This window comes from Mesoplodon densirostris, chromosome 2, assembly GCF_025265405.1.
Source record: "Mesoplodon densirostris isolate mMesDen1 chromosome 2, mMesDen1 primary haplotype, whole genome shotgun sequence".
NCBI lineage: Eukaryota > Metazoa > Chordata > Mammalia > Artiodactyla > Ziphiidae > Mesoplodon > Mesoplodon densirostris.
In genome coordinates this window covers 175,738,356-175,763,080 of record NC_082662.1, presented here as the reverse complement: position 1 = coordinate 175,763,080, position 24,725 = coordinate 175,738,356, and the positions used below count along the sequence as shown (strand labels likewise).

The 24,725-nt window shown below is 37.2% G+C and overlaps 1 protein-coding gene across 3 annotated transcripts in view; it reads left to right on the top strand.

The window, feature by feature from the left end:
* Positions 1 to 15,015: 15,015 nt before the first annotated feature.
* LYPLAL1 (lysophospholipase like 1) overlaps positions 15,016 to 24,725 on the top strand; it is a 46,268-nt gene continuing 36,558 nt past the window's right edge. For all 3 annotated transcript variants that reach the window (XM_060088658.1, XM_060088660.1, XM_060088659.1), the window contains exons 1-2: positions 15,016 to 15,113; positions 19,573 to 19,672. In XM_060088658.1, coding sequence (XP_059944641.1) covers positions 15,020 to 15,113; positions 19,573 to 19,672 — 194 coding nt within the window. In that variant the 5' untranslated portion in view covers positions 15,016 to 15,019. The remainder of the gene's footprint in view (positions 15,114 to 19,572; positions 19,673 to 24,725) is intronic.

Genomic DNA, 24,725 nt, shown 5'->3' with positions numbered 1-24,725 from the left:
TTTTTACTTGAGAGATGCTTCCTATTTTCTTCTGTTGCTCAAAGTACCAGGTGACATCTCTGAAACCATCTCTTCCTCTTTCCAGATGCAGTTCGCTCTGCTCCAAAATGGGTTTCTCCATGTCAGTGGTGACATCCCACCTTCATTTGCCTGCTGTTGCAGTTTCCTTGTACTTCAAGGAAACCACGGTTAAATGATGGAATGTGGGCTTCAGTGACCTTTCTTAAAGATGTCTCATTTATTTCTATAGAATAGTCTTTCCACTTGGCATAAAAATTAATATCACTTTTATAAATACTTGCTGAAATTGAAATGCCCAGTGTCCTGGCTTTCCATCTAGAATAAGATTATGATTAGGATCAAAAGGACTCACCTAATTGAAGATGGTTCTGGATTTTTAAGATTATTTTAGAAGATTTCCTACTGTTATTTTGCATTTTACATGTGCAAACAAAGCTATAACACCAATTAAAGCTGCTACCGGTTTACTCTGACTACACATGAAGGTGCTTATTTGCTGTCAGTGCCAGCCTGGGCATTAACCAAGTCTTGATGCATGAATCTCCCTGTCGCCACCACCAACAGCTGTGGCTGGGAGAACTTAAGCATATTTTTCAAGCCTTGTATAGGATGTGTAAAGGTTCTTCTACTCTACCTCCCAGTGTAAAGCATTACTTCATAGAAGAAAGCCTTATTTTATGTTGATTTTTAAGCCTTTCACACAACATAAATATAAAAAGCTTTATCTGAGTTTACTTGTACTGTCTCACTCAAGACGGATCTTAAAAATGCTTTAAGAATCTCCGCCTTGCTCGTCATGTGTTAGGGTGTGTGTGAGAGCAGGAAAGAAAAAGCCAAGGATTAAGTTTGTGTATCTTAAAATTTTTAGCTTGTCGTCAATCATTTCATTTTAATGTGCTACATCATGCTACAGTAATTGTTTTAACCCGTTTCCTGCTGGCCATACCAAACCTTCTGTGAAATCAATTTAAAGTTTTTTTTTTTGAAATTTTTCTCCAGAAAATAAAGGAAATAAAGATTTGAAGTGATTATACAAATAATTAAAGCAAAATCCAACTATTTAAGTAGAGTTTGAACATATTTTTCACTACTGGCTCACAATTTTTAGCATATTTGTCATGCAAGGCACTGGGCTATATATATTTTGCAGCATATAAAAACACCTAGATTAAATGGGTCAATCAGTTCATTAACTAATTAATTAACTTCCTGCTTCACTTTTTCTCTAATTACATAGCTGTTAATATTTGTTTAGGAGAGCCAAACATGATATAATCATTTTCATAAGCTATTATTCCATGTTATAGAAGTTCTGTGACACAAAAATCACACAATTATAGTATCCTTTAAAAAAAAAAACCCTTCCCCCATCCAAAAGAAAAGTTATAAATTTAGGCCAATATAAACTTGTCAGAGTTCTCCCTCTCAATTTCATACCAGGGCGTGGTGCTACACAGCTGGGGAGCTGAGCTAATAAGTGTTGAAAAATGAAAAATGCTGCTTTATACCATCACATAAACTGGCGAAAATAATACTTTTACCTCAACCCCATTTTTGACAAACAAATGCCAAAATGCAGATGCTGTAAGAATGAAACTTTATGGTATTAGACTTGTGGGACAAACGGGTCTTGTGGGATTTTCTATTTATTGAATACTATATGTAATAAGAAGTGGCATAACATTTATAAAATCTAATCACTTTTTGCTCCTTTTTGAACCTCAAAGCAGTCATTTCCAGAAAAGCTGTTGGAAACACTGCCTAATGATCTATTTATCCAGTAGCGAAACAGGATTATCCCTTTTACAAGGAGACTGAGCTTTCCCTAACAATATAAATACTGTAATGTGAATGCACACTTTGAGGATTTTGAGGAATACCATGCTCAACAAACATTTATCGAACAACTACAACAGAATTCAGAGTGAGGCTAAGTGTTCTCATGTAATTTACATTCAATACTGAAATCAGGATCCAGCTGATTTTTTTGGGCTGCTATGTTTCCTATCTGATGGCCATTCACTCATTCTCACTTACTCGCCATTCATTTAGCACTCAATCTGCAAACATCTAGTGCAGGTTTACCATGTCCAAGTCACATAGGCCTACTAAGTCATGAGAATTTCACAATTATAGCAAGATGGCCCAAACTGATCATGAGGAGAAATCCCTTCATTCAGGGGCTAGGAGTCAACCTGATGGAGCCAGAACAACGTAAGCAAGGAAAGAGAACCAAGAGCATATACTGTTAGGGTACATTCCTTCCCCACAGAGAAACATTGAACTTCAGTGAAGAGAGGAGACAGAGCAGCTCACGACCCTCTCCTAAGGCTTCTAGGTGTTGTTAGGGTCCAGTGGCTGGGAATTTCTGATTATATTTAAAGAACTGTGATTGTCTATTCTATACATGCCTTCCCTGATTTTCCATAGCTAGAAATATATTCTCTTTCCTCTGAACTTATTAAAATTGTACCTGTAACCTTCTTATAGAAGTTACTAGTATGTATCTTACATTATAGATATGTATACCTCTTGTCTCCCTACAAAATGTAAACTCCTAAGGGTAGGACCAAAGTCTGATGTATCTTTCAGTCACCAACAGTATTTAGCATGGTGCATTTTGAATATTCTGTCATTTGGTTGAATAAATGTCGTCAATGGAGTCAAACAATACATAATCTAATACTCACAGCATCAGATAATACTTACTGCAGTAGTAAATAAAGACAAAAACGTAAATACTAGTTGAGAAAACTAAAAAGCATGCCTAATATTTGGGAGAAATACCATTTAGGCGGTCTAAGTCATGTGCCGATCAATAAGTGATAGGAGAAATGAGGGAAATCTGATTACAGTTTTTAAAATGTGGAATTATATGAAGAAGCCACTGAAAAGTGACTTTTCCCAAATTCCCCAAAGTATTTGAATATATTTTATAGGACACAACTGAAGACTACCGTTACATGAGCAGAGACATATTATCATTTTTATGTTCCATAATTTAATAAAATGCATCACTGGAGTATTTTCCTCACAAACAAATGCAAATTCTGCAAATGGCAGATGGTTTCCAGGAACAAGTCTATTCCCCAATCACTATTATTAATCTCAGTGTTACTACTACTGAGTTACTACTCAGTTTACCATTACATACACTGAAATGATCAAAACAAGAAGGATTTTGGTTCATTGTAGTAGGTTCTAACTATTAAGCAGATGGCTTTAAAATGTATTTTTTTCTCATCACCCTGCTGCTATACTCTGAGCTATAGAGAGGAATCATGAGTTCTTTAAGAATATAGACTTGTCAGTTATCTTTGTTTTAGTGCACCGGATATAGCTGGCAATCTACTGGTGCTATTGACATTTTGCCTAACTTGGCTAAATAATTTCACTCCGGAAGAGAGGATTATTTTAAATAGATAGATAGGTGTGAATATCTATATATATGTTATTCTAGACTTGGAATGTTCACATTGGGGAAGTGGTGAACACCAGAAAACTTTAAATTAACATGAGACATATGGATATGTGAGAAATCACTGATTTTATATCACTTACTATGAAATTTTTTTCCTCCACTTGAATTCAAATGATGACCATCACAATACAACTTCACTGGACTAGACACAAAATAAGCAAAAGGCTTAAGTGAGCTTAAGTGAATCAACAGCAAAACAGCGAGGCATGACAAAAACACTCTTAGGGATGCAATAAAGCACTTTTTTCAAACAATGTGGGAGGTGGGCAAGACACTTCAGCAGAACAGCTTGGACTATAGCCATGTGGCATGTGGTGACATCTTCTGAGGAAAGGATTTAGTCAACCACAGGTCAAGGAAGGAAATAATGATAAACAGTGACAATCTCGGAGAACAACAGCCATAGCCACAAATTAAAGTTCACTCTTCAAAGGACTTCATATTAAGCTTCAGATCCCAAGATAATTGGCATGATTAGCATAACCTTTGAATATAAAGAATAACCTTTTTTCTAACCTGTGATATGGACCACTACAGAAAAGGAAAAAAAAGAAATAGTTGTTTCTTTTTTCTTTACAGTATTTGCGTGCCTTTTATTTTCTTTTTTTAACTTACATGATCTTTTAAATGAAATCCCTAGAGAAGCTTCTTGGATTGTCCCTACTGAAAATGGCTTAGAGATGTGTGGAACACAGTTAAGAAATGGTTGCTGTTGAGTACAAAGAATCTGACTGAACTTTTAACACCACACATTCTATTTTTCTTCTCTTCTTTTCCTTATTCAGAAATGAACAAGCCCCTGAATGATGTGATGAGGGAAACTTGGTGCTTTACACAATGCACAACTTGTAGGAAAAACTGCATGTACCTTGTGTTTATGACCAGAGCCACGGGTCAAAATGAAATAATCAAGAGATTTCATTTGCAGTGCATTTTTATGTTTTCTGGAAGTTTGTTTTAAGACAAGGAACATATTTATTGATAGTTCAGTCTTTTCATTGGTCTAATGAATGGCTTAAAGACAATGATGAGACTTGAGTCTGTGTGTGTGTGTACTGAAGAAAACATGGAATTTACCTTCTCTACTCCCATTCTAGTATGTTCTCCCTGAATAAGCAACAAATTTGTGGTAGCTATTACCCCAAGTGGTTTCCAGATGTTAACCACGTGACTGAACAGAACTATTCTCTGACAAGAGAGGCAAGTGATGGGAATTGTTAGTATATGTGATGATTTTAATAACCATTAAGCACACTTTTTTGTCTATCAACTCCACCTGCACAATGTAAAAAACCTACACAAATAGGATACTTTTTGTGGGAAAGAGGAAGATTTAAATCTATATAGCGTATGCGAATCTTTCTTTTTTAAAAACAAAAAATAAACTAACTTAATGAAAGCTGGTTATTATTTATCATTTAATGTTTTAAACTTTTCTAAGACTAAATTTTGTGCTTATGCTCTACAGAAAGGCACGTACATTCTTACAGTCTATGTTAAGATATGACAAGCCTTTTTGATGTCTTATTACATAGTTAGGTAAAAATCTGCTTTTAAATTGTTTTCAGCTAACATTGAACACTGATGCACTTTCTATTTTTTTGTTAAGAAAAATAAATAATTCACACTTTTGCAAGTGAAGGTATGTACTTTTTCTGGCTTTCGTTAAATTATACTATTGGAAGCAAGTGCCAGCAGACTTCGTGGGTGGCATTTCTCACTGAGACGCAAGACATGAATCAATATTTTTATTAGAGTCAACCCACTTGTCTTCATAAACAAAATATTGCTAATGTTTTTCCATTTAGACTTCAATGCTGGTAAGAAGAACATACAAATTGTTAGAAGAAAGAAATAAACTACTCAGAAGACAGTTTTTCAAAGACCATCACTGGTACAAATTGAAGCAAGAAGTTGAGTTTTTTGCCAGTGGAATTTCCAAAAGCTAATATTTAGTGAGTGTTTTAAAAATGTAAATTATTGAATAGATTGCTTATTTCTCTCGTACTTTTACTATTGACACAAATGTAGTGAATGATATTTTTTGAACGTCCTTTGGCTATTACACATTCTATAACAACCGCATAAATATAAACCAGTGGAGAGTATGGGAGAAAAAAGTAAATGACAATTCGTTCTCCACACATGTGCACACACACACACACAAATACACACCTGCAGCCTGCCTTCAAGTGAGAGAATCATTGTAAAGTTTGTAGCACGGTGGCAACATTAAATGGAAGCTCTTTACTTTTGTTGGTATTGTTTTTTAGGGCCAGAGTAGGGAAGTGGGAAAGACAGAAAAGTAAATGGTCAAACGTCCATATGCAGTGTTTGTAATGGCCACACGTGCTGGAGGAACAGGTAAGAGGGGCATTTGGGCTCAATAAAGACTAGACAAAGGAAGATAAGATAGATTTGAGATTTGAAGAATGAATAGGTTAGTAAAGGAGGGAAGAGCTATGCCTGGCTGAGAGATCAGAATGGGCAAAGGCAAAGGGGCCCAGGGTGGCACAGCACATGGGGAGAACGCTTGCTGTTCAACATCATGAAAAGAGTAGAACAGATTGGCTGTCTCCAGAAATAAACAGGAAAAATAAAGAGGTATGTTCCTGAACAGTGTTTTGAAAATTGCTTTGTAAAATCAACTTTTATATCAGATGTAAAAGCACCTAAAAAAAGGACTGTGAAGAATCCTTTTATTGTCTAGGCACTGGGACTGCAAAGATGGAAAAATTCCAATCTGCCTTCAGAAAGGTCAACGAAATATACTCAATTAAATATAAATTATGCCATATTTAATTTGTCTTGTATATATAGACTTTGAGGTGTATATCATGTTTTCTTAAAGTGAGGCATTCCCATAAAAATGACCTCATTTCCTTGTTCTTGTCATGCTCAGATCTGAAAGTATCATCTTCAAGAAAAGTGTTTTCTAAGTAGGGTAACTTGACCTCAAGCGTGTACAATACAGTCCTTTGGAATGTGGAAAGAAGATATTAAAACTTGTTTACATCTTATTTTTATCCCAAGCTTTTAAATTTCTACTTTATGTTTTGTGTACATAGAATGTATTACTAAATAATGCATTCATATAACTTATAAGTAAATAAATATACATATACAAGAGATGTGCTAAAAACTTTTTAGTGATAGGGCATATATAACAGAAAAATTCTGGAGATGATCTCTATAGAAGTTAATTATTTTTCTCCTACCAATTAAGCTGGATGATACGGTAGCTAGCACCAGGTGGAGAGTGCTGCTTTGGTTTAGCTGAAGATATAAAGCACGGGGCTTCTCATAAGCTTTGCTTGCTGGGAATCGGAATGATCTTGTCACCATTAATCTTATATGTTGTTGCTTTCAAAACTATAAAAGCATGGAGCAAGATAGTCACACCTGAGGTTCATATATTTCTAGGGAGCCCTTTGGTGGATTCAGAAAACCCCCAAAGTGCACTGGGGTGTGTGTGTGTGTGTGTGTGTGTGTGTCTCCCTTTCACTTGAAATGGCCCATAACTTTAAGCTGAATCTTAAGAAGACCACGACCAGCCCCTACCCAACACCACCAACAATTTAATAGACTTATCACAGGACTGCAAGGTCGGATCTTAACAGACGGCACCGCAAAACAGACGAAAGCTTCAAGTGAGCTTTATTAGGGGGCGCTCCCGGGCGAGGTTCACTGGTCCGAGAGAAAGGAGTCAGAGAAGTCGCACCCGGGCGAGGGTTGGGCAAGATTTTATAGGGGAAGAAGGGAAAGGGGTGTGGTGAATCTGGGAGGGCGCAGGGTATTCCTTATTTGGTGGTCTCTTCGGGTATCGTGGCAATATCTGGTGCCGGTTGCATCAGTCTTGGGACCATTAGTCCTGCCCCTCGAAAGGCGGCAAGGCTGGGCCGGGTGGAAGGTCCCCAGGTCAGTTCCTGGAACTGGGTGGTCCGGAAAGTCTCCAGGTCAGTTTCTGGAACTGGGTGGTCCGGAGAGTTTCGGTCTGATGCAACCTGTGAATCTGATTGCGTTCCCCTGCCTCGGGCCAGTTGGCCTTACAAGGACAAAATCTTGTCTTTGTGGGCTGGCTGACCTGTGTGCTCCAAACACATATGCCACATTTTAAGCAACCAGCCTTCCTGGATTATGGCTCATTCCTTGTCCTTAGGACCTATTTCTTCTTCTCATTCAGGGTTACGTCCTAGTTTTGTTTTATTCCCACTACACGATCTCTTGCCAATGAGCTCTCTGATTTTCAAAAAATTCTGCTTCCCAAGTGAAGCCAGAACCAGTCCTAATATTGTGATCCTGGCTCTGCCCTTGTCTGGTTTCCTCCAAGTTTTGGCCTGTCCACTTCTCTGGCTCTTCCTGGCTACTGCCAACACGACCAATGACAGGTAGATGTCTGAAGGGGTGTAGAGTTTCACTCTTCCTTCAGGCTTTTCCTTCAAAATATAACTCAATTAAAAGCATAATTCAATTCCAACAAGTAATATTTACGATTCCATTCTAGGCATCTCAGGAAGATACAAAAATAAGTAAAATAGGTCCTGCAAGTAAAATAGGTCTTGCACTTAAGGAAACTACAGTTTAGTAGATCACAGGGATAGCAGGAAAAGTATTTAAACCTAGGTTTCATACCTCAAAGCCACTGCACCTTCCACCATACAACACAAACCAGGTGGGAATTGTGTGTGGGTTTGTAGATTTTCAACACTGTGTAATAAAAACACTTCTTTTCACTTATATTCTTTTATTCTCTTAAGCTGTGAAGACAAATGAAACAAGTGTATACAAATGAAAACATGTGATGAGTGCCAAATTAACATTCTGAATTATCACTGCCTTAAACTCCTGTTTTATCCCTTGCATCTATTTATCTATTGTGATAGTAGCACATAACATGGAATTTATCATCTTAGCCATTTTTAAGTGTACCGTTCAGAAGTGCTTAGTCACATTGTTGTGAAACAGATCTCCAGAACTGTCTCATCTTTTAAATCTGAAGCTCTATCTGAAATCCTATACTCATTAAACAGCAACTCTTCTTTTCTGTCTTGCCTCAGCCCTTGGTAACCACCATCCTACTTTCTGTTTCTATGAATTTGACTACTCTAGACACCTCGTATATGTGGAATCATACAGTACGTGTCCTCTTGTGAATGGCTTATTTCACTCACCATAATGTCCTCAAGTTTCCCTCATGCTGTAGCATGTGACAGAATTTCCTTCCTTTTTAAGGCTGAATAATATTCCACTGTATCATATATCTTACTCTATCCACTCATCTCCTGATGGACATTTGGGCTGCTTCCATCTCTTGACTATTTTGAATAGTACTGCTATAAACATAGGAGTGCAAATATCTCTTCAAGACCCTGCTTTCAGTTATTTTGAATATATTCACTTGCATCCATTTTTAACCTATACAAAGAAAATTTTCTCCTAAAGACTTATATTTTGCCAGCATTTTATAAAAAATTCTCTGAAAGTATAATTAGACAAAGGAATGGTATTTGCCTTTAGGATATGAATTAAGGAGAATTTTACAGTTTCTGTATTTTCTTAATTAAATACAGAGATGACAATAGAAAATCCATTGTCATACCTTTACATAAAACATTTTCCATTGGTCAATAATATAGACAGATAGATAGGCAGAAAATAGTCCACTTCAGAATAAATTGCACTTACTTTCTAAATTGCAAAGATTGATTCATATGATCTGATTGTCTTCTTAAAAGATCTTTTTAAATTCTTTTTTTCCTGGCTTTAGAAATCATCAGGAAGAGAGTAGAAAGAGAGAGTAAAGGTACTAAAATCAGCCACACAAGAAAGGAGGAGAATTGTATTTGCTGATATTTCTGATACTACTAAATAAAAGTTTGTGCAGTACAATTAAGAGTTTTGAGCCAAGCATAATTAAATGTCAGAGGTATACTTATAAAAGTGGCATGTGTCACAAATTTAAACTCCTTCATGATCTCAGAATCATAGAACTCGAGAGCTTATCAAGCCCTACTTCCTGATTTCACAGTTGGATAAACTGATTCAAAGAGACTAATGGTCTGTTTAATGTTACATAGCTTGTTACTCCTGAAGCTGGAACATCATTTCAATATTCTGCTCACTGCATGCTACTGTGCCATTATGCTGTTATGATTACATATATATTTCATCTGCTCTTAAATGAACATAGCAGGACATAGATGTTCAGACTGTATTAAGAGGGAAGTTACTCTTTTTGCTTTTCTTTTCTTTTCTTTTTTTAAATATGTGTACGGAATGCATCATCTTCCCCTCAGCCTATGGGATGGTTTGAAGATTGAGACTCCCCTGCCCTCAAGGGAACAAGATCTGGTTAGGCGTTGCTAATACCTCTTGCTCTGAATTTGAAGAGCCATCAAGATCTGTTATAGAAGGCAAAGAATGGATGCTAGGGTACATAGACATTCCGAAAATCAATGCAGGGATTCCCATGAGGGATGTGAGGACATAGAGGAAGTGGACTAGGAAGCGTTTCCAGAAAGTATCAATAGCTTAGGAATATGAGAACTGGTCATGGGAAGTGCTCCAAAGGGAGGTGATCCCTTTCCTAAAGAAGAATCATGTCACAATGCAAACAACATTGTTGCAGTTTCCAGTCACATACACTGACCACCGAGCCTACGTCTGAGGCAGAAACTTCCACCATCCTCAACCAAGTCCTGTACACTGCTTTGGTGTGAATCACTCTGACTGTGAATAGTCCAGCAGGAGTGACAAGTGCCCACGCTCCAAGATTGTATTTAGTCCGTATCTGAGTAACTCATGTGTCATCCCCCCATGCTGCCTCAGCCTAGCTCACAATACCCCAGGTGACCCATCTGCTGTGAAATGGCCCCATGTCTGCCATGCATATCTAGTAGGAGTAGTGGGTTATAAAAAGAGGATTCCCCACACCTGCATTTAGAAGGACTGAACTGAAAAAACTTAAGGTCCCTAGAACTGAGGAAATGGCTATACTAAAGTTTATAATCTCATATAGCCATTCATTTCTAAAAAGTTCATTCTTATTGTTTAATAAGAATTCAGGACCTTTAAGTATTTTCTAGTTATTCTTTCATAAATGGATAAGGGGAAAGCATAAAGGAACTTACTTTGTTAGTTTATAAAATTTTAACCAGTGTTATTACCTAACACTGCGATATTTTGTCCAATGTGTACGTACTGTTAATGTATATGTGTTTCTCTCTTTGAATAATGCAACAGATAAAAACCAACCAACGCAAAGAGGGTAAGATTTGATGCTCAAGAATGAGGAAAACAACAAATGCATAAACTGTGCATTGTCTGATGACTAAAGTGATTCCAATTAACTGTGATCATTTGAAAGTACCAAATATACTACTCTAAATGGCTTATCTTACAATCATTCTGAAGCCAATAAGTGTGTCCTAAAGGATTTCTAAACACATAGTGTCACAGCAAACTAAACTCTCACCTTACCATTTATCTTTAGATCCCAATAGATATTGAAACATTGCAAAAAGGGAGGGTTTTTGTTTGTTTGTTTTTTGCTTTTATTTTATTTACTTGTTTTCCTGAGGTTAAACACTGAAGTTACCAAAAGGGAGTGCATCAATAATGGGCATATAGATTGGCTGAAAGGAAACGAGTTAAAAACAAAAAAAAATTAAGAGATACACAAAGAGTAAAAGAATGTATGAAGAAAAATCTTCCAGGGATAACTCTTCCCCCAAGTTCAAAATGGCAAAAGATCCACCAGAAAAGAAGCAAACAACCATCCTGGGACTTAATTACATGCAAAGTAATGCATGAAAGGAACATGAAAGTTACAAAACAAAGTTACATGAAAGGAACAAAACATTTTTGTTCAATAGTTTCCTACCAGATGGCATTTCTAAATACAGTAATCTAAAACCTTCTGTTTGTTCTATGAATAAAGATGAAAGGAATAGCAACAATAGCTAAGCATTGAAATCACTGGAAATAAAAGAGTATTTTGATTAGGTTTATAAGAATCTGGCTTATACCAATAATGATCCTAAATGTGGGAAGCCTCAAGTTCTAGAGGAAACTCAGAATCCCAGCATTCAGATACTGCTTATCTACCTGCTCAAAGTGATGCTCATTCAAGGTGAACTGGTGTTCATTCAAGGTGGAGGAGCAAACCAGGAATTAAAACCAGACTTGGGGATAATCTGAAGAAACACAGAACTCCTAATAGATAGAGACTCTAAAGGGCTACAATCTAAATCCCAGAAGCATTTTTTTTTCCTAAAATAGAAGAGTTGGGACATACCCTAATTTTTGTGAGCTACTGTGTAAATGTGTGAGACTGGACTTTGGCGTCAGATAGAACCAATATACAACTCAAGGCTCTATAACTGACTGGCAGTATGAACTTGAGCCAAGTTCTTTACCCCTCTGAGCCTCACTGGCAAAAACAGATAGTAATACTGCACAGTTTTCTTACCCACCAGGGTTCTTGGCCTCCTTAATCAATAGGAATTGATAAGAGACCAGACAAGACATTCAGGCAAGGCTTTACTGGGGCCCCTGCTGCAGCCTCCGGGAGCAAGAACAAGCAACAGGTCCCCTTGCTTGCTCCCTGGAGGCGAGGGAGAGCTAGTTCCTTATATGGGGTGAGGGGAGGGATGTGTCCAAGGGTCAGGTCGGAGGGGTGCCTTAGATGGTTTGCCTACCCCTCTGGTGGTGCTGTGTGCAGGGGGCTCGTGCAGTCCCCTGATTTTGCTCCTGGCTCTTCAGAAGTGGCAATTGGGTTTTTGGTCTTTTTGTATCTTGTTGTTCATTATTTGACCCAACTGCTCATACATGCAGTTATTTTTAGTCCCTTATAGTTTCTTTGTATTTTGTAGGAGACGTCTGTCCAGGTGCAAGTACCGCAGCAAAGGGTCCCAGGTTCCAGCCTGTCTCAGTTTTATGGGAATTTACTTATGATACCTAGTTATGCCCCAATGTTTGACTCTTTTTTACTATTACTATTTTACTATTATTAGCAATAATAATCATAATAATTATGTTTCTGATATTTTTGCCATTTCAAAAGCATGGGGTAGTGCACAGAAAGTTTTTCTGGCAGTAAATGGAGTTCTAAGAGTAGAACTCAAAGCCTTACCTAGCATATCTCCAGTGGTCACTCCTCCTATAGCACTGCCCTCTTCTCACCTGGCTCTTGAAAGTTATCAAGAATTCAAGTGGGGAAGGCAGATCTAGAGACAGAAGTAATTTTTTTTTTTTTTTACTTGGAGTATAGCTGCTTTACAATGCTGTGTTAGTTTCTGCTGTACAATGAAGTGAATCACCTATATGTATACATATATCCCCTCCCTCTTGGACCTCCCTCCCAGCCCACCCCTCCATCCCACCCATCTAGGTCATCACAGAGCACCAAGCTGAGCTTCCTGTGTTTTACAGCAGATTCCCACTAGCTATCTATTTTACTCATGGTAGCGTATATAGGTCAATCCTAATCTAGAAGCAATTTTTGAGAATTGGCTATCAGAGCTCTGCCCATCCCAGTCTGTCCTCATTAATGACTTCATTCTCAGTCCTCTCTGCTGAAGATCTAGAGGCTTGTGAAAGAAAACAAGAGTTACTTTTTGATCTGGTTAACTAATGGCATGTAGGGCCATTCCCAGGGACAGCATTGGTATAACACTGATAGCATAGAGCTTATCTTGGCATCTGAAGATAAGCAGTTTAGTCACCTGGGAGTAGCATAATTACCTTGAACAAATAAAAGATATGTTGCAATTGCTTAAATATGGAGCAGACTACAATGAATGGAAGGCTGGTGTTTAATGGCTCTTAAAGTTCCACTGGGTTGTTTGTTGAACTTTACAAGAGAGTGAGCCACCTGCTGGGACTGAAGCCCTCAGTATTAAAAGATGTCTATGATTAGGCCTTGATATAGAAAGCAATTCCTTTTTTTTCTTTTTGGTACTTTAAAAATTGTGATAAAATATACATAACAAAAAATTTACCATTTTAACCATTTTTAAGTGTATAGTGTCAGTGGCACTAAGTACATTCACAATGTAGTATAACCATCACCATTTCCAGAAATTTTTCATCATCCCAAACAGAAACTCTGTACCCATTAAACAACAACTTCCTATCATCTCCCCCCAGTCCCCCGTCCTGGCTTAAAGCCCTTGGTAACCACTATTCTACTCTACTCTGTCTTTAAGAATCTGTCTATTCTAGAGACCACGTATAGGTGGGATCATAAAATATTTGTCTTTTATGTCCAGTTTATTTTCAAGGTTCATCTGTGTTGTATCAGAATTTCATTCCTTTTTAAGGCTGAATAATATTCCAATGTATGGGTATACCACGTTTTCTTTTCCATCCACCCATCCATGGACACTTTGGTTGTTTCCACCTTTTAGCTGTTGTGAATAATGCTGCTATCAACACTGGTATGCAAGTATCTGAGGCTGTGCTTCCATTTCTTTTGTATGTATACCTAGAAGGTGCATTGCTAAATCATATGGTAATTCTGTTTAACTTTTTAAGGAACCGCCAAACTTTTCCACAGCTGCTGCACCATTTTACATTCTCCTCAGTAATCTTCAAGTGTCCCAACTTCTCCACAAACACTTATTTTATTTTTTCAATAATGGCCACTTTCAGAAAAAGAGACGCAGAGGTAGAGAACAAACTATGGGCACCAAGGGGGGAAAGTGGGGCAGGGGGGATGAATTTGGAGATTGGGATTGACATAAATCCACTAATATGTATAAAATAGATAACTAATAAGACCCTGTGGTATAAAAAATAAATAAAATTAAATTTTAAAAAAAATGGGGGCTTCCCTGGTGGCGCAGTGGTTGAGAGTCCGCCTGCTGATGCAGGGGACACGGGTTTGTGCCCTGGTCTGGGAAGATCCCACATGCCGCGGAGCGGCTGGGCCCGTGAGCCATGGCCGCTGAGCCTGCCCGTCCGGAGCCTGTGCTCCGCAACGGGAGAGGCAACAACAGTGAGAGGCCCGCGTACCACACACACACAAAAAAAACGGCCCCCTAATAGGTATGAAATGGTACCACTTTCAATCAGATTTTCCTAAGCAAACTATTTTTATAAACTACACGAAGAGTTATTATTACATGGCTGTCTTATCCTGTATATAAAATGCTACAAACATCCTGTGTAAGTCTCACAGGAGAAGGTAAAATACGGTTATGTTAAATTTTAAACATCATAACACCAATATTTCTCCAAATCAAAAGCAATCCTGAGTTTTCGAACTGCAGTTGAAAATCCTACAGCAAAGAAGTATATCCGTGCCTTACCGAAGGGGTCACCTGTATGATACCAGTCTTGGCAAAACCAAAGCCTCAGTACAGCCTAAACTGCCTCAGACTTGACCCGGAGGCAGGACTGCGCAGCCTGACTGCGCATGCGCATCTCGAGGCGCGCCCCCTGCCAGCCTACGTGCGCGGGCCCGCGGGAGAGCGTAGGGGCGGGGCTTGTGAATCTCTAGTCGTGGCGGCAGTTATGGCGGCTACGTCGGGTTCGGTTCGCCTGCATCGCTGCATGGTGTCGCCGGCTGGGAGGCACAGCGCCTCTCTGATCTTCCTGCACGGCTCAGGTGGACTACAGTTTTTCGTCCCGGTTACTGCAGCATGGGAAATGCCCCCCCCCCTCGGTTTCCCCAGTGTTGCCCTAGTGGGGGAAGCGCTGGCCCCAGTAGGGCGCGGTGGACTCGGAGAGGGTGACTCTCCCCTCGGTAGCCCCGCGGCTGTGGACACACAGGTCTGGTAACCTGTCCCCGGCCGTCCCCCCCCCCCACACCCTTGTCTTCCTTTTGCTTGTCTTGCAGTCACTGGCTGGCCCGCTGTTCTGGCCTTTGTGTCCCGTCATTCGGCCAGCCCTCTGTTTACATTCTCTCCATTGCAACCATTGCCACACATTCCCCCGCCCCATGTCTCTCCCCCAAATTTAAACAGAGCAAGTTAGAAAGGTAAGTCTTTTGCTAGAGACAAACAACATTATCTAGTACTTTTCAGAGTCAGCTACCAGTGTTTGGAATTTTCAACCGCAGTGGATTATTTATCTCCTTTCTGTGAGGGACCATGCCAGGGCTGGAGTGCCTTTTCCCCTTCACTCTTTCCTGCCCCCCATTCCTTCTCCTTCCCCCCCCCCCTTGTCTTTCAGACCCCAAGATAAAGCACAGAGTCAACTCTGAGTCCCAGGGGCAGGTATTCTCCTTCCACCGCCTGCCTTTAGTGACGTGTTTAATTCTGTATAGCGTTTCTTACACTTACCTGTAGTTACTTCTGACTTCCCCACTTCACTTCTTCCTCAAGATTAAGGACCCTTGTTTGAACCTTTGCATCCCTAGTGCGGCCCAGGGTAAGTTCTTGGGAAGTGTTTTTTAAAGAAATGAAATGCAGCCTGTGTCCCCCTCAGGGGGCCTACCTAAATTTAAAAACAATTCGTTTAGTTTGACTCAGCAGTGGAGATCACAAGATGGTGCATGATTTACTGCCAAGTGAATTATAAGGAAAAAAACTTTGGATAGGCATTATTAAGGCTTTTGGAAAATGAAGAGCTTGTTAGGTTTGCCAGAGGAAGTGGTCTTTAAACTGGGACTTATGTAGGCTTAAAGAGGACAGTGATTGGATAGTGGAGAGGATTGTAAGGTACAGGGTGGAAACCTGGAAATGGGCAGTTGTAGGAAATATTCTCATTTTTAAAATGAGTCTGGGTAGATTGAATAGTTTGTCCATGGTCACTTGGCTATTACTGTGAGTGGTGGTGGAATTGGGATTTGAACCCAGATCTCTGACTCCAGAATCAGTGCTCTGGAGAGGTAAGTTGAAAAAACTCTGAACTAGGATGTATCATTTTGGAAATAGGGAAGAAAAAGGCCAAAGATGTTTGAAGGGAAAGACTTGACTAATGAAATATACTTAGAAGATGAGGGGTCTAAGATGACAGTAATGCTTATAACTCGGAGACTAATAAACTAAACACCCTTGGAGGCTCGGGGCTCCAAGGGTGTTTATAAGCACCCAGAAATTCCCCAATACCATAGTCCTTTTAATAAGTAAATAATTTCATAAAAAGTCTGAGACTTTTCTTCTTTTTTCCCTGGACAGCTTTGCTTAAAGTTACTATCCTCACTCTTTTCAATTTCAAATTACTGACGTTTTAAAATTTGTAACCATATGTCTCTGAAAGCCAGAGTTGTATGTATATATTTTTTCGCTCTGTGCTTTGAACGAAGAGTTTATCCAAAGAATCCTGCCAGTTACGCAAGTATATTGCAGTTCCTGTGTATTTTGATCTCCAACTTATCGGGAATATGATTTTACATTAGACAATAATATATGTGGTTATGTTATAGGATATGTTTGGCTTCTGGTTAATACAAATGTGGGCAAACCGATTTTAACAGTTTTACCATACTCTTGGAATAAGGTGCTGGCTTTTTAAAGAGCAGACTTTATGAATGGATGGATGCATGTTGTTTTGTAGCATTTAGTTTTGCTTTTCAAGGTTGAAAAAGTGTTTAGAGGCAGATTTTGTTTTTTTAAAAAATCGTGAAAAGTACTTGAGGTTCTCTTCTACGCAGTGGCAGCCATAGAACATCATATAGGGATAGAAGTTATATCTAGCCAACTTAATTTGAGTGTTTCAACTACTAAAATACCGAAAAAATACCTTCTTTCAGGATGATGAAAACAAATGATAGCTTAATTAGCTTTGCTCAGCTTCTCAGATTAGATAAATTCACCATTATACGCTCCATTAGGACACTGTGGTTCTTCTTTCAGTGACATTCACCGTATTTGTAATTACCTAATTTAATGTCTGTATCCCACACTGAGCTCTAAGGTTCACACAGGCCCAAATCATGCATGACTTGCTTTCTCCCCATATAGTAAGTCTCAGCAAATTGACTGAGTTGGTTCTTAATAAATTCACCAGTAACCTCTGTGTTGCTAAATGTAATGGACATTTTTCAGTCATCATTTTATTTGAACTGTCAGCAGCATTCGCCTTTCTTCTTGAAACACTCTCCTGGTTCTTTCTGCCTGTATATGGATGTTGCACACTCATTCTCCTCTCCCTGGCCATTAATGTTGGGCTTCCTCAAAATTCGGTCCTAGGTCCTCTTCTCTTCTCCCTCTACATTTTTCTCCTCAGGCTAAATTCCATACAAGCCCACAGATTCTATTTTTATCTCCGTTCATGCGACACAAATATGTGTCTCCATTTTAGATCTCCTTTGAGCTCTAGACCTGGTTATCCAACTGCCTAGTAGTCATTCATGCATTAATCTATTCATTCAAGAAATGTCTATTACATGGCCACTGTGCAAAGCACTGTTCTACGCTCTCAGCTCTTAAGAACCTGGATTTTGCCCTCCAGCTGGTTGTAGGTTGCTCAACCCTTCGTGTAGGATCTAGAATGCATTACAAAGGGGTACCTCACACTCAGCATGTATAGACCTGCTGCCTCCTGTGTTTCCTGTCTTGGTGTATATAGCTCTGGCCAAAAACCTCGCCGTCACCCTAGAAACCCTTCATAATTGACCCCTCATAGCTAACCTGTTGCCAGTTTCTTTTAATTTTATCTCCTAAATATCTCTAGTATCTATTTCTGTATACTCCACTGCGATCACTGTAGTCTAAGCATCTGTCATCTGAACAGTAGCCTCCGAACTATCCTTCCACATCTATCTTTGTCCTCCTTCAGGTCTGTCTTCACATAGCTTCGAGAGTAATCCTTAGAAGCATGCCCCCTTTCTGCCCCCCCCCAAAACCTTCATGGCTTCTCCATGCTCTCAGGCTTTGTTGGGATGTTAGGATCCATCCTGCATTCACTGCTTTTCCCCTCATTTTCTACTTTTCACTTCTTCAATGCCATACTGCTTCCTGTACAGCGTTTCAGCATTTGCCATATCCTGTCTGAGATGCTTTTCCCTGTGCACTTCAGTTTTTACCATCCTGTAGATCGCAGTTCAAACCATTCAACAACTATCTACTGGATGCCTAGTTTGTGTCCTAGGCATCAGATGAACAAGTAACTCACTGGCTGAAACACAAAATGAACCTTGCCTTGTGGAGTTTATATTCTAGTGAAGTTATCCCTGAATCCTTAACTGGGTCAATTCTGAATCTAATAAACCCTTGAAGTATGAAGTGTCTTACCTTTGCAGTGGTTATGTTTGTCTTTCACATTTATTTGTATGATTAATTGACTAATGTCTGTTTCTCACAATAATCTATACACTCCATGAGTATAAGAATTCTTTCTCCCATCACCTTCCCATCACTGCCTCTCTAGCAGTAAGCACAGTGTCTGACACATTAGTAGGTATTCAGTAGATACTTTTTTAATTGCTGCCTTAATGAATTGATTGATTAAAAATTAGAGTTGTTAACTTGAAAATTTTCTCTTTAGGACCACATAAAATGAACCTATAGTTCCTTCCATTTTTATGGAAATACACATATATTAATTCTTGCATGAGGCTTGGTTGTTTTTCAGCCATGGGATGTACAGTCATTATTTTAGATTATGTAAACATACTGCCAAAATTAAATTCTCATTTCTTCAAGTAAAAAATAAAAGTATGCTGTATACCCCTTTTGAAGAAATTTGTCTTTTTAACTAAGAAAATTGTTTTAGGTTGTTACAATTACAAAATTTTATAAGCACTTTAGGAATTTACTATTTTTAAGAGTAGAAAGAATAAATGACAGTGTTTAAAATCAGATATGGAAAGGATTTCTTTTTTAGAAAAATCAATTGATTTATTTGTTCCTATTATATCCTTTAAACAAATGAGGAAACTTAAAACTCAAACAGGTCTTTAAAGTGAAGTCAGGAGTAAAATAATCAAAATTATTTCTAACTATTGATGGCTGATCAGTTATTTCCCATTAATAAATCAGTTTCTATACAGTTATTTTTATTTATGAAGATTTTTTAATTCTGTGTTCTAGCCTCTGTGTGACATGAAATTTATAGACTGCTTTTAAATACACTGTATTGTCAAACTGTTTTAACTTAATCTAGATTTTGTGATTCCTCAGGTGATTCTGGACAAGGATTGAGAACATGGATCGAGCAAGTTTTAAATCAAGATTTAACATTCCAACACATAAAAGTTATTTATCCAACAGCTCCTCCCAGGTATGCAGTAATTTAAATCATTACTCAGTATAACTCTGTGGCATAAAGTATTTATAAATGTACCAGCTAGATGGTTTTTCAGCTTAATTCTGTATTTAAAATATTTTAAATTGGGTTTCTTTTTTCCAGAACTTTTTTTTTTTTTTTTTTTAGCAATTACTCTGTTAGACCAAGTTTTGCTAGGTGTGTAATTTATTCTTTGAAAAGCATTCCCTGAAGCTCTTAACTTAAACTTTGTCCCAGGCATAGTTTACAGGACTCTGCTTTCTGTGGCCCTGCAGATTGCTCATCTTTCAAACTCTTTTCCCCTTCATTCACCCCCTAAAGAAACTAATAACTCAAACAAGGATAATCTTTCTAATAATTCAGTTAAACCAGAGTTCATAATCTCTGGAAAAAGGGGTTTGTGGCATTCTTTCTACACATAGAAGGTTTTAGAAATAATTTTAAGCTTTTTGAATCAGTAAACCAGAATAGGAACATGGCATCAACTACTTAATCCATATTTATACAACCTGTAGATGTGTTTAACAAAATGCACAATCATAAGACTGGTATAGTTTTGAAGTCGAACTGCTTTTTTATGATTATTAAATTAACATCTACATGGTCTTTTAAACTGGCATTTACAAGTTTTTGTGTGTGTGTAAGTGAAATATTGTGCTGAACTATGCAACCCAACTGACTTCCCATAATCTGTTCTTGATTTGTTCTTATTAGCACACTGTGTACTTATGCAAATGCTTTGATTTATTTTTCTGTAAACTTAGTATTAAGGAGAAGTATTGATAGAAGCAGAACTTCAAGGACCTTTTCATATCTACTGTTAAAAATTTACTTATCTGAGTTGATAGAATTGATAAAGGTAGAACAATAAAATGGTAATTTTGTTTTAAGATTCAAAAAAAAGTTATTATTTTAATATAATTTTGGAGCAGTTTAGTATTTTGATAGTGAAGATAAAAGACCTAATGGCCAGTGGGTTATTTTTGTGCTGTAAATTGAAGGTCTTTGAAAATGTCCGAAGAGCTTATTATTTCCTATTGGTTTTTAGGGTGAGTGAAGTTAAGAGGGAGGAAGATAGTGGTATTTCCCATGGGAATGGGAAAGATAAGTTCAGTTTTGGCTAAATATAAATGTAATTGGCTGATAAAATTGAAATGGAAGATCATTGGAAACATGATTCTAGGAATTACTATTTTTCGCTTATGAATATCACGTCACCACCAATTATGATATGAATTCTAGACCAGTGTACCTCATACTTAGGCCACAGATATTTCTGAGAGTCCAGAATTCTCCATGTGCTCTAAAGCATTATTTGTAGGTGCTGTTGTGATTTAATAAAATATAAAAGCATTGAAATTTTTACTGAATTCATAGTAACTTTTTATTATATGTTTTCATAGTCAATAGCTATTTGGACAGATCAACAGACATTTTAGACCATGCTATCAATGGAATATACTATAAGCTACATATATACATTTAAAATTTTTGACACCAAATTAAAAAAAAGGAAGAAGAAACAGGTAAAATTTATTTTAATAGCTTATTTTATTTAACCCTTATATCCAAAATATTATCATTTCAACATGTAATCAATATGAAATTATTAAAATGATATTTTACATTCTTTTGTTCATTTTCCTGTCGTAGACCATTTTAGTTTTTATCCTCAGTTTATCAGTATGCATACCTATTTATCTTATTTCTTATTTTCCTTCAGGAAAATTCCTAGAAAGTGCTCAGAGGTCTTAAAGTCAATTTCTTTTTGTTTAGGGAATTAGCTTTTCCAAATTGTTTTCCAAAAATGGAACAATTTGCATTATTTAACTTAGCCTGTTATTAATGTAATGTGGTTAGGTTAAAAAAATAGTAGATTGGGAATTCCCTGGCTTTCCAGTGGTTAAGAATCAGTGCTGTCACTGCCAGGGCTCCCTGTTTGATCCCTGGTTGGGGAACTAAGATCCCACAAGCCACGTGGCACGGCCAAAAAAAAAAAAAAAAAGTAGATAGATAGATAGATAGTTATATAAATAGATAGGGATAGATGTGTGATTTTTTTTTCTTGTACACTCAAAATTTTTTTAATATTTTTTCTTGATCACAAAATTAATTGTTGCCTTTACAGTGATACCTACTTTATAATTTAACAGCCTCTCAAAGAAGACTGAAAAGAAAAATATAGAGTTATGTCAAAATAAGAACAGACTACCAATTTGTTGATCAATTTTAAGCTTAGTTAATGGGTATGTGCTTTGGAAATATATTTGAAGTCACTTTTATGTTATAGTTAGACATTTTTAATGCCATTTATATTTCAATATATCATATATTAATAAGAGTGAAGCATATGTAATACATATCTAAAGTGACAAATACAGTAATAAATCAACAATAAATCCACTTGTTATTCCTTGTAATTAGTTTGAATGAAAAATCTGGTATGTACTATACAACGTGGAATCTTTGAGAAACCAGTACTTCAGTTAAAGAGGAAAAGTGAAGACTTTTAGAAATACGTCATCTAATTCTTAATTAAAATAAAATTATAAGGGCCATTAATGAAGAATTTGTCAGTTCTGTGTCTTAATTTTCACGTCGGAAATTAACAGATTTGACTAGATCTCTAAAATCACTTACAATGATTAACTTTTTGTATTTGGGGACCCTTCAGATTTTATCTAGTAAAGATAGAGTAAGAAGCAGTAGTGTGGGACTTCCCTGGTTAAGAGTCCACCTGCCAATGCAGGGGACACAGGTTCAAGCCCTGGTCCGGGAAGATCCCACATCCCACAGAGCAAATAAGCCTGTGCACTACAACCACTGAGCCTGCGCTCTAGAGCCTGTGAGCCACAACTGCTGAGCCCACATGCCACAACTACTGAAACCCACGTGCCTGGAGCCCATGCTCCGCAACAAGAGAAGCCACTGCAATGAGAAGCCCGTGCACTGCAACGAAGAATAGCTCCTGCTTGCGGCAGCTAGAGAAAGCCTGTGTGCAGCAACAAAGACCCAACGCAGCCAACAGTAAAAATAATAAATAAATAAATAAAATAAAAAGCAAACTGGGTTTATATGAAGTTCAAAACCAAGCTAAACAAAAATCATTTTAAAAAAAAAGAACCAGTAGTGTAATGCTCATCATCTTTTTTGCTGTACTTGTTAGGCCAATAGGTGAGGGAAATACCCAAGATGGTAATATTATTCAATAGCAGATTGAAGATACATGGAAGTATTGTGGTACAGTATTTAAGAATGCAGTTTTTGGATTAGGCAGACCTGTGATTGAATCCTGATTTCTCTACTTAATGCTGTAAGATTTTGAGCAAGGTATATTGCCTCCCTAATGGTGTCCCAATTTCTTGAGCATTAAAGTAGAGATAATTGTATCTACCTCAGAGTTGTGAGAATTGAATGTATAACATACATAAATTCTTCAGCACGAAGTCTGACATAAAATAAGCACTCAATAAATGTTAGTTACTTAGAGTAGTCTATGATATCCTTGTGGGCAAGATATAGAAATATCCAAAGAATTACAGATAGTCCTTGAGGAAATTTTCCAGAACTGTGTCTCTGGGTTGTATTCTTATTTTAATTTAGATGAGGAGACAGTGCTCAAATCTCCAGATGATATCCTCAAAAGAAATGCCCAGTCATGTTGTTTGCCCATGTTTTTATTTGGTTGTCTATCCTTTACTTACTGATTTGTTAAAGCTCTGTATTTTTTTAGATACAGCTTGTTGTTGTTAGATGTATGCATTCAAATATCTTGTCCCTGTCTGGTTTGCATTGTCACTCTTTTAATGAAATCCTGTGACCAGAAGTCCTAATACGTTTCTTTAAAAGTAAAATTTACAGTGAAATGCAAACATCTTAAGCATACAGGTCAATCAGTTTTTATGAATATATGCACTTGTTTACTTCAAATATAGAGAATGTTCCCACCATCCCAGAAAGTTTTCTTGTGCCTCCTTCCAATCAATTCCTACCACACATAGATTACCATTGTTCTAATTTCTATCACTGTAGTATAGTTTCGCCTGTTCTTGAATTTCAACTAAATGGGATAATTTAACCTTCTGTGTCTGGCCTCTTTCACTCAACATAGTGTTTATGTGCTTATCAGTAGTTCATATAAAAATTTTTGAGTAGATATTATGTGTGAATATACCACACATTTATTTATCCATTCTACTGTTGATAGACATTTGGATTATTTCCAGTTTTTGAAAATAATGTATGTCACTGCTATAAGTACTTTTGTGTTTTGTGAACATATTTTAATGGATTCTTACCTGAACTCTGTTCTGTTTCATTGGTCTATTTTTTGAATTTTATGCCAATATAAAACTGTTCTGATTAATATAGCTTTATAGGAAATTTTGAAATCAAATTGTGTAAGTTCTCTTGAACACTTTTTCATCCTAGGTTCTTTGCATTTGTATGTAAATTTTAGAATCCACTTACCAATTTTACAAAACACCTGTTTGGATTTTGATTAGAATTGCATGTAATCCACAGCAGGTTTATTTACAGAAAATTGATGTCTTCCAGTCCATGCACATAGTGTGTCACCGTTTATTTAGATCTCTATTCATTTCTCTCTGCAGTGGTTTAGACTTTTCAGTATAGAGGTCTGTTGCCAAATTTCTTCACAAATATTTTATGTTTTTTTGTGTTATTGTAAATGGAATTTTTTTTAAATTTAAATCTCTAATTTGATTGTTACAAGTACATAGAAACACATTTTATATTTGTATCTTGTTCTTATATCTTGCTATCTTCCTAAATTCACTTATTGCTAGTAGTTATTTAGTAGATTCCTTATGATTTTTGTGTAAACAATCATATCATCTATGAATAAAGGCAGTGTTACTTTCTCCTTCCCAGCCATCAATAATTTATATGATGGTATATTTTCTCGGTGTTTTGAAAAATTAAAAGTAATAAGATTCAGTCAGTAGTGCCTCTACTTTTCAATTCACTGTTTTTCCCAATGAAGTGCATGTTTATATTTTTCACTAAACATATATTCTGAAACAGG